Consider the following 11036-nt stretch of genomic DNA (forward strand, 5'->3'; position numbering starts at 1 on the left):
CTTAACAACGTTTCGTTACGGTGGATGCCATGTCTCGGTCACCCTTGACGCAAAGCACTTCTGTGATGCGTGATTTATCGTCATGGAAGTGGACACTTCCGTGATGATAATTTTGGTAATGCCATGGAACACTTCTACGACAGCACAGGTATGACTATCTTGATTCTGTCATAAAATTATCATGGATGTAGATGCATGACAAAAAACGCGACCTACTATGACAAACACGTATCATCACGGAAGTGTATTTTTTTGTAGTGAATAGATTCACAGAAAGAAGCTACTATCTCAGAGTCAAGTCCATATTTAGTGTTAAAATCACGAAAAGCATCGGTATCCATAAAAGATTTAACACAATCAAACTTAAGGTTTATACCTGACTCTTTACCTTCGTAGAGTTCCCAATCTTTAGAGTTGTGTTTAATTCTTTCCAATAAATCCCATTAGAATTCAATATCCTTCATCATATAGGAACCAGTACAAGAAGTATCGGGCATGGATCGATCATTATGAGAAAGCCGAGCATAAAAATTTTGAATAATAATTTCTCTTAAAAGATCAGGATTGGGGCATGAATATAACATTGACTTAAGCCTCCCCCAAGCTTGAGCGATACTTTCTTTCTCCTTCATGAGGCCAAAAATTATATATATAATTCCGATCATGGTGAACCAGATGCATTGGATAAAGCTTCAGACGAAATTCCAATTTCAATCAGTTGTAGTTTCATGATCCAATATCATCCAGTAGCCTATACCATGTCAATGCATTTCCCTTAAAAGATAAAGGGAAAGACCTTCTTCTTGACAACATCTCAGGCATACCTGCAAGCTTATATAATCCACAAACTTTATCCACATAAATTAGGTGCATATGAGGATGTAAGGTTCTCTATCATACCCGAAGAAATTTCATAATAAATATTTTTCAGTAGGTGCAGTAGGTTGAGGTGCAACTCTTTGTTCTTCTAGACGAGGTGAAGATACCCCGAACAAGCCCCTCAAAGGATTATTTTCCATAGTAACAAGTGATAGTAAATTTCAGCACACTATACAAATGTTTCCTTACCAAAGGCACTTCACTCCCCGGCAACGGCGCCAGAAAAGAGTCTTGATGACCCAAAAGTATAGGGGATCTATCATAGTCCTTTCGATAAGTAAGAGCATCGAATCCAACGAGGAGCAGAAGGAAATGACAAGTGGTTTTTAGCAAGGTATTCTATGCAAGCACTGAAATTATCGGTAACAGATAGTTTTGTGATAAGATAAATCGTAACGGGTAACAAGTAAATAAAGTAACTAAGGTGCAGCAAGGTGGCCCAATCCTTTTTGTAGCAAAGGACAAGCCAGGACAAATTCTTATATAAAGCAAAGCGCTCCTGAGGACACATGGGAATTGTTGTCAAGCTAGTTTTCGTCATGCTCATATGATTCATGTTAATTAGTTTGATAATTTGATATGTGGGTGGACCGGCGCTTGGGTGATGTCCTTCCTTGGACAAGCCTCCCACTTATGATTAACCCTCACGCAAGCATCCGCAACTATGAAAGAAGAACTAAGGTAAACCTAACCATAGCATGAAACATATGGATCCAAATCAGCCCCTTACGAAGCAACAAATAAACTAGGGTTTAAGCTTCTGTCACTCTATCAACCCAGCATCTACTTATTACTTCCCAATGCCTCCCCCTAGTCCCAAATAATGGTGAAGTGTCATGTAGTCGACGTTCACATAACACCACTAGAGAAAGACGACATACATCTCATAAAAATATCGAACGAATAACAAGTTCACATGATTGCTTATAGCAAGACATGTCCCATGTCCTCAGGAACAAACGTAACTACTCACAAAACATATTTATGATCAATATCAGAGGAATATTAATTATCATTAAGGATCTGAAAATATAATCTTCCACCAAATAAACCACTAGCATCAACTACAAGGAGTAATCAACACTAGTAGCAACCCATAGTTACCAATCTAAGGTTTTGGGACCAAGATCGAATACAAGATATGAACTAGGGTTTGAGAGGAGATGGTGCTAGTGAAGATGTTGATGTAGATTGACCCCCTCTCGATGAGAGGGTCAATGGTGATGACAATGGCGACAATTTCCTCCTCCCAGAGGGATGTTCCCCTGAAAGAACAGCTTCGCCGAAGTCGTAGATTGGTTCTGCCCAGGTTCTGCCTCGAGACGGCGGCACTTCATCCCGAAAGCTTCCTTTTGATTTTCTTCCAGGTCAAAACACACCATATAGCCACAGATGGGCACTGGAGGCCTGTCAGGGGGCCCACAAGATCGGGGGGACGTGCCGAGGGGGGTAGGGTGCGCCCTCCAGCCCTGTGGCTGGCTGGTGGCCCCCCTCTGGTTCTTTATTCTCCCAATATTTTTATATATTCCAAAAACATACTCCATGAAGTTTTAGGACTTTTGGCGTTGTGCATAATAGGTCTCTAATATTTGCTCCTTTCCTAGTCCAGAATTCCAGCTGCCGGCATTCTCCCTCTTCATGTAAATCATATAAAATAAGATAGAATAGGCATAAGTATTGTGATATAATGTGTAATAACAACCCATAATGCAATAAATATCAATATAAAAGCATGATGTATAATGGACGTATCAACTCGCCCAAGGTTAGACCTCACTTGTCCTCAAGCGAAAGCCGATATCGATAAATATGTCAGAGTAATTGGAAACGGATACCCCGAAGACAGCGAGGCAAGAATTCAAGACATCGGGGCTAGCAAAGCCCCTCAGTCCAACTACATGGCCGGCGGTTGGCTGCTGGCTGCTAACTGCTCCACCAGGACGACTGCTGGCTGCCGACTGCTCCACCAGGCCGACTGCTGGCTGCCGACTGCCCAGCCCCCCTGCCGGCTGCTGGCTGTCGACTTCCCGGCCGCTCCTGCCGACTGCTCCACCAGGTCGGCTGCTGGCTGCCGACTCCTCCACCAGGCCGGCTGCTCGAAGTCAACTGCAGCCTGGCGCGACCCCGACCTGACGGCCGTACCCGGCACTGTTCACGTGTCACCCCAGCCATCATGTACAGTGTCAATTGTCCCCTGGCACTATTTATGAAGTGACCCAAGGGACAAGCATGACACCCCACCATGCCTTGCCCATGCCACCACATAGCTTACTCTCTAAGCTAGCCATGCCTATATATATGGGCACACATCCATCCATACATCCATCCAGGATGGACTCTCAAACACACACTCACTCATGCATGCTCAGGCACATGCGGCCACACACACCTATGCTCATATGCATATATACGAGGCCAGATGCCTGCGGCACTGACCTCAGATACAGCTCTAGGAGCACTTTGTACTGCCTGATGTACACCCCAGATATATACTCAGACATGCAGGAGTAGGGGTGTTATCTCTTCGGAGAGCCCCAAACCTCGGTAAACTAGCGCGTGCTACTCGCATACCCGTCCCTGGATATTCCGGCAGCAGTCTTGCCCTCACACGAAGCCACCTTGTGGCATATGTCGTCTTGCACCCCCCGTGAGAATACCACGACAAAATATGTCCACATGTTTAGAGATAGAGGTGTCGATAAAATAAAATACAGACATGAGAGCATCATGATCATCTTTAGAACAGCGACATATAATGCCATATAAATTCTTATGCTAAATTAACAATTCGTTCACACGGTAAAGTATGAATTAGAAACTTCATTGAAAACCAACAAACTATAGTCTCTGTGATTGAAGCAATTGCAATTTATCATAACATCGGAAAGCATCAATATAAGAGCTTTTCAGCAAGTCCACATACTCATCTATCATTTAATTTTTCACAATTGCTAACACTCACACGATACTTATGGGTTCAACGTTTCAATCGGACATAGAGAAAGATAGGGGCCTATAGTTTCGCCTCCCAACCTTTTACCTCAAAGGTAATGTCAACAATAATACTTTATGAAAACCTACATCCGAGTGTTACGCGTAACAGAATATTATTCTGTTACCATACTTGAACTGATGAGTTCAAGTGGTTGAACTGATGAAATTCGAGCGGTTGAACTGATGCTTTCTGTTGCTGTTACAAATCATCTTCTTTAGTTCAATTTTTTTGTAATTTTTTTGTCTAAACGGGGCGTGTAATATATCATTGGAAAGCTCTTGACATCCACATTACAATCTTATAATTTGCTTTTGCAAAAAATTATGATTCAAGAGCAGTTTTGAAAAAACCATTTTTTTTAAATCGAAAACACTAATCGTATTTTTGACTTAATTTTCAAACGGTTTGTCGGAATTGAGCAAATTATATGGCGTTGGAAAGCTTGTGAAAATCCGCATCTTCCATATATCTACTATTTTTTCAAATTCTATATGATTTAAAAGTAATTTGAAAATGGTGAAATTCTGGGCGAAATGTTTTTCACTGTTTTTTGCAAACGGTTTGTCGGATTGATGGAAATGAGACGGCGTTGGAAAGGTATGGAAAATGCGCAACTTTTGCGTATAGAAAGTTTTTTCTAATTCTTTACGGTTTAAATACGAATTCAAATAGGGTTAAAATTGGTTTTGAACACGGTTTTTTTAAAAGTTTGTCGAAATGGGGCAAATAATATACCATTGGATAGCTATCGAAAATGCGAACCTTAGTCATGTTGAACGTTTTCTCTACTTCGAAACCGTTTAAAAGTAATTTTGAATAAGGTGAAACCATTGTGTTGTTTTTTTGTGTCTAAAAAAATAGAGTACTCGTACTGATCTATGTCTATGTTTGTAATGAGGTATTTTTCACAGAGTAGTTTTGAATGGTTTCAAAAAAAGAATACTTTGAACGGATGTCTTTACGATTTTGTACTTGCTCCCATCTTTTAAGAGTAATTTTGAAATACGGTGAGACTCATCGTGCTGTTTTTCTGTCCGAAAAAAAGAGTACTCATACTGATCTATGTGTGTTTGTACTGAGGTATTTTTCAGAGTAATTTTGAATGATTCCGAGAAAAGAGTACTTGCACTGATGTTCGTGTGGTTTTGTATTGAGCATGTTTTCACATACTAGACGTCACTCTGTTTTTTTGGGTATCATAGTCCCCGAACTTGCATGGTTTATATCATCGAACTGAATGATATTTTTTCAAAAGGAAATAATTTCATGTGTTTGTTTTTTAACTCAATTTTCTTGCAAGATGTTTTGGACTTCTCTTGTTTTGTGACTTGAACTTTTACCATTTGATTTTTCATTGGGTTTCATTTTGTTTGAGCTTTTCTCTCAAACTTATCTGGGACGTGGTGTTGAACTTATAACTTTTTTAATTGTGAACTTGCTGTATTTTTTGCAATGCCAATATTGAGGAGAGCAGTGCGAGGACAACGATAGAAGGAAGCTGCGTGTGGTGATCATGGAAGCACTATAGGGCTGAGCCACAATGGTGGTTGATGGCAAGGCGGCACGACACGACATGCGGCGGAGAGGCATGGCAATGGGTGGGCGGCACACTGACATGACACTTGAGATGCGCCTGTTGGACCGACCTCCTTGTCCCATCTTGACAGATCAGTTGCAGAACTTGAACATTTTCTTGGACGTTAACTCTTGAACGTCAATGTCACAGAATACCAAAACCTAACCATCTTTTATTTTTCAATCACAGAATAACAAAACCTAACCATCTTTTATTTTTCAAACTGATCATTGTTTTTAATTAGTACTGATCAATATTTTTGTTTCAAACCAGTTTTTAATCTTGTATGCACATCAAGCTGTCATGTACTATACCTTCTTTGAAGAAGTAGCAATCATCTCATCATATACATAAAAAAATTTCACACATATAATACATGTACATGAATAACATACACACGAAACTGACATTTTCATACATGAATGACATATACACCACACCGACTGCACATTTTCTTGCCATTAGAAGCCTCTTCAGATTTAATGGTTTGTACTGGGCATAACAAATTAACCAAAAACAGAATTATCAAGGTCAAAGTTCTTGAATTACAGGCCAAAAAACAAGCAAACAAAGGATAAATAGAGGATTGACAGGGTCTACGAGAGATCAATTGCAATACACTTTCTTTCCATTTTTCACTTAGTAATAACATGACTGGATAAGAAGTTCAAAACTGGAGCAGTTTTTCCTTTCAGTATCGTTGGGCACGAGCTCCTTGAGGAAGCTTGCGTGGTCAGTAGCACGTTGGTCGTGCAATTGTGTCGATGTGGAGGAGCCGCCTCCAGGTCAGCCCGCAATAGGGTAACTTCTCTGCACTACAACAAATCAAAAGTAGTAAATGTACATATTTTGAACATACAAGCATAACGGAAATTTGCAGAAATAACATGGTGTATCCTGATACAAAGTACTGATGCTTTGGGAATTTTCGAATAGAGAAAAGAATTGCAGGCGGCTCAAAGTGTCAAGAGCAGAAGAGCATGGGCTCACCGGGGAAGGAGGTAGACAGACGAAGTGGTTGGCCCAGCGCCCGGCCTGGTCTGCAAGGAGAAGGGAATGCAAGGAGCCAAGGGAGGGAGAGACCTTTTGTGGTGCTTGTCATGCTTCCTGGACGAATAAGAATGAAATAAACTTGAGAGACTGCAGAGATCTGGAGGGATCTTTTCACCTTTTGGATCCTACATGATGCAACACAGAGACAAGATGCCATGACACACAAACGCACATTCATAGAATGAGGAGTGGTGGGTTTTATTTTGAACTTGCCTGGAAGTAATACTCTGGTCCCAGTAAAAGTACCATGTGTATAGTGTATAATCTGTAAACAAAAAAAGATGCAGAATTTACAGACGAAAAGGGTAAAATAAAAGTTGAAACAACAGAGAAACTATGAAGCAAATGGCATCAGTGAACTGAAGCACCATACTGTACTGATTTTTTTTTGTCAATGAACTTTTGCAATATAGGCGCTAGAACTCACTGATGCTATTTACTCTTCGTATAGTGTTGTTTTTTTCATATAGGTAACATGTTCTTCTGCACATGAACTGATACTCTAACACACAGAGAAGTATTTCCATGCTTTTCTAAGAACCGAGGATAAAATATAGGGCCGGACAATGGGGGATTAATGTTTGTAGTAGTAGTGCTCATGGCAATATAGGGCTCTCCCAGGACAGGCCCTCGTGTATAAAAAAGCTAGTGGTTTAAATTCAAAACATGGACAACGCCACCAAGCATTTCATTAGTATATATTCTCACCTTATCCTCGAGTGCCTATTTTGTGTTATATGAAGATGGAAAACATGAAGGCAATTGTACTTACGATTTGGAATTAGATGTACTGAATAGCATACAGAAGATGGACTGAAAAAAATTGAACTAGCACAACCATTTTGCCTTTTGACAATCTTTTGAAGTAGCTCTACGACAATTTTTTGAACTTACGTATGTAGACGAAGTGAACTTTTCGACACATGTCTTTCATCTGTAACCATACCCAACTCACACCCTCCTTGATATTGTGTTGAACTACTGTTGCATTTTTTTATCCGGTGACCTTTTTATAAAAAAAATACTGACTACTGTTTTCTAATTACAAAATTACAAGAACAGAGCAATACAAACAATCAATCCGAGGAGAAATCTCTAGATGAATAAGAACAGAGCATCAAGAAGATTCATCAAATTCATACCAAAAATGTGAGGAGGGGTCACGGTACGCCAACTAATAGGCTATGTGGGAGGAGGGCACCACCTACGGTGGGAGGAGGCCGCGACCTGCAGTTTCAGTGGTATATGCCTAATATAATTGGAAGGTAGATGATCAGCCAGTGTCGGCCTCCAAGGCCAACAACCTTCTTGACAACACACTGTAGACCGACCAACATGGACTTTGTTGGGTTTAAAATTTTTATTCATGCACTATTAGCCGTGCCCATTTTGAACTTACAAAGTTTTCTATACCCATCTGAACCTACGAAGTTTTCCTATAGCCATTTTGAACTTACAAAGTTTTTCTTGACGAACTTTCATGTGGTTTGTTTACAAGGAACTTTCATAAGGGAACTTCTCACGCAATTGCACATGTACTGGTTATATTTTCTCCCGAAGCTAGAGTGGTTTTCATATGTTTCGTACACTATGGTGATGAATATAAACAGCGGGTGAGCACCAAGACAGATTCAACATGGGATCCCTTTCCCCAAGAGGAAGCAATAGGAATTATTGATTAGAAAATAAGCAAGAGCAAGTACGAGGAGAGTAACAAGAGTTGTACTTTTAGTGTAAGCATACATGAGCAGGGCTTGCGCGGAGGCCGCGTGAAGGAACTGGTTGAGGACGACCACACTGGTATTTGTGCTCCTGCCGTTGTGGCAAAGGGGGTAACGACCTGTGTTGGTTGCAGGAGCTGGACTGACCACCTAGGCATCACATCAAAGTAATTAGCAAGATTAACCACTACTTTTTACAAGAATTAGCCAACAATTAAAAGGGTAAGAAATAAGAGTTCTAGTAATTATAATTTCCAAACACTAGTAGCAAGCACTATTTTGGTTCAGTTTCCTATGAATAAAATCAACGGCACCATCTCTTTATGAATAAAGCAGCATGCATTATCTCAAGGCCATGTCCACACTTCCTCACACAACGATTCAAAATCCTCTCAGCTAAGCTCGAACAGGTTTCTATTCTCAAGCTATTTGGCTTTTAATACAAACAGGTTGTGAGCAGATAAAATTATGCATTAAAAAGAGTGTATCAATTTCTCAAACGCTAGAGAAAATAACACAAGAGCGGTGCCAGCTTCCATGTAAACCCACACCTACGCCCACCTAACCCAGCAGCGATCGAGCCAGCCAAGAAGGAGCCAGCATTGAAGCACTTGGGGGAATGAAGAAACGGAATCATCTAGGTTCCATGTATAAATCATGGGAGCTCCTAGGCATTTTATCCAACACAACCAGCGCCTACTACTGTCAGCACCACATCTGCAGCTGTAGGAACGCCGCCAACTGAACGGCCTAGGTGGCTGAGTTTGAACGACATGGTCGCTGAGGCAGCGGAGCGGCGCGCGTCTGTAGGAAGGCATGGTGGCGCACGTCGACGGGGAGGCAGTGGGCGCGCGTCTCAGGGCGGCGTGCATCTACGGGAAGGCGTGGAACAATGAACAAATTACAGTAGCAACACTTAATGTTTTAGATTGCCTTGGCACAACAAGTTAGTACATCTAGCAATCTAGGCCAAATAAAATCCATAGACTACAGATTGACTAAAATAAGAATTGAAATGAACTAAAACTAAAATAAGAATTGAACTGAAATAAACTTGGATATTGTACTGAACTAAAATGAGAAACTTTGACTAAACTCAAATGAGAATTTGAAATTGGACTGAACTTTCTTTTGCTGAACTGATCATGAAAGAAACAAGAATCAATTCGTTATGGAAGTATTTTAAGCATCAAGTCCACGAGGTTTGAGAAGTTATAGAATTATTTTCAGTTTCAAGCACAATCGCAATTCAGAATTGCTAACATAATTTCAAGGTAATATGCAAAAAAACACATTACAGTATATTGAGATGTCCAACTACATGTACCATATTAATACCTTCTCATAAAAAATGAATCAATAGTAAGAAACAAGGTAGTAACAATCCTAACTCTGCATAGTTTTGGGATTTGTAGAAGTCTGAACATGGTTATCATAGTTAATTAGTTACTGTGTAAGAAGGATGTGTTTACACACTTATAATTCAGAATTGAACTGAACGACCGATTTTTCTTGTACTAAAGCTTGTTTTCAGAATTCGTATCAGTGGGGTTATTAAACACATGCATCAACATCGAAAGTGGAACACTAGAAAAAAGGACACAACTATGCAGGAACTATAGTCTACAGATCCAGAGGAGAAATCATCAAGCAAAAATCAAGAGAGGTCGCAATCTCCATGGAAGATGCCGACGGATTTGCCATGGAAGGGCCTCCCACTCCCCTGCTCTATCTCCTCCCACTCCCTGCACACACAAACTCAGACCAGAGATAGAGAGAGGATGAGAGGGAGATGACTAAGACGGATCGAGGGCGGACACGGGGTGGCCTGTGCGCAGCTCTTATCGCGACCTACAACAGAGTGTGTTGTTGTACTGTCGAGGCAAAGTTCCTCGACCCAGCGGCTCCACCCGCAGCCGCTGAGCGCAGGCCATGGCGCGACAGCCGAGGGTGGCGCACGGGAGTGAAGCTGCGGCCGTGGCGCTAGTGAGGGGTGCCGACGATGGCGTGGGAGGAGGGAGACATTTGTACTACAAGAACTGAATATTGTGCAAATGTTGAACTTGCAGGTTCCACACGCAAGCTAGCCATGAATGGGGCGGTGCGTGACCAGAGGCGATAGCGGAGAGAGGGCACGGCCCGCCAAGGCAGATGCGGCGGAGGAAGGCGGCCGACAGTGGCTCGTGGGAGGAAGGCAGTTGGCGGTTGCTCGCCGGAGGAAGGCGACCGGCTATGGCTCGCGCGAGGAAGGCGGATGGCGGTTGCTCACCGGAGGAAGGTGGCCGGCGGTGGCTTGCACGAGGGCAAGTTGGGGGCGGGGGGCGGTGATGGGAGGCACACTAGGAGGAGGGGGATCGTGGCGGAGGTGCCTGGGAGGAGGAGGATAGGGCCAGCGGCACGCAGGGTGGCGGTGGGATCCGGGCGGCGGCGCGCTGGGTGGAGGTGGGTTCGGGGCGGCACGCTGGGCGGAGGTGGGTTCGGGCGGCCGCAGGAGGAAGAAAATGGACGCGCCTCTATATAGGGCGCGAGGGTAACAGAATAATATTTTGTTACGGGTAACAAAATAGTCCAGTCCTATGCTTTCATACATATATATAGAATCACGCTATTCGTCATTCTGGATGAGGAATAGTTATTCTTCAACCCCTCTTTATTTTGATATCAATGCACCATATTTTTACGTTTCATAAATTATGTCTTATTTCATACATAAAAAGAGAACGTAAGAAAATATGTACTCGCCGTAAAAAATATTTTATGTTATGTAAAATTACGAATATAAAAACATAGTGTAAAACATACATAAAATGTG

At 41.9% G+C, this 11036-nt stretch overlaps 1 protein-coding gene across 1 annotated transcript; it reads right to left on the bottom strand.

Moving 5' to 3' along the window:
- Positions 1–5682: 5682 nt before the first annotated feature.
- Positions 5683–10705, bottom strand: LOC123061140 (uncharacterized). Its single transcript, XM_044484090.1, has 5 exons — positions 10494–10705; positions 8247–8374; positions 6717–6768; positions 6441–6628; positions 5683–6260 (listed from the first exon to the last, which is right to left on the bottom strand). The coding sequence occupies exons 3-5, from the start codon at positions 6750–6752 to the stop codon at positions 6086–6088; spliced, it is 399 nt and encodes a 132-aa protein (XP_044340025.1). The 5' UTR covers positions 6753–6768; positions 8247–8374; positions 10494–10705; the 3' UTR covers positions 5683–6085.
- Positions 10706–11036: the final 331 nt, after the last annotated feature.

This window comes from Triticum aestivum, chromosome 3A (genome assembly GCF_018294505.1).
Source record: "Triticum aestivum cultivar Chinese Spring chromosome 3A, IWGSC CS RefSeq v2.1, whole genome shotgun sequence".
Taxonomy (NCBI): Eukaryota; Viridiplantae; Streptophyta; class Magnoliopsida; order Poales; family Poaceae; genus Triticum; species Triticum aestivum.

Coding starts and splice junctions, on each gene's coding strand:
- LOC123061140 (XM_044484090.1), bottom strand. CDS start 6,752: ATGGTACTTTTACTGGGACCAGAGTATTACTTCCAG. Junction 6,629..6,716: donor GACCAGAGTATTACTTCCAG/GCAAGTTCAAAA, acceptor TGCATCATGTAG/GATCCAAAAGGTGAAAAGAT. Junction 6,261..6,440: donor TCTGTCTACCTCCTTCCCCG/GTGAGCCCATGC, acceptor GTTGTAGTGCAG/AGAAGTTACCCTATTGCGGG.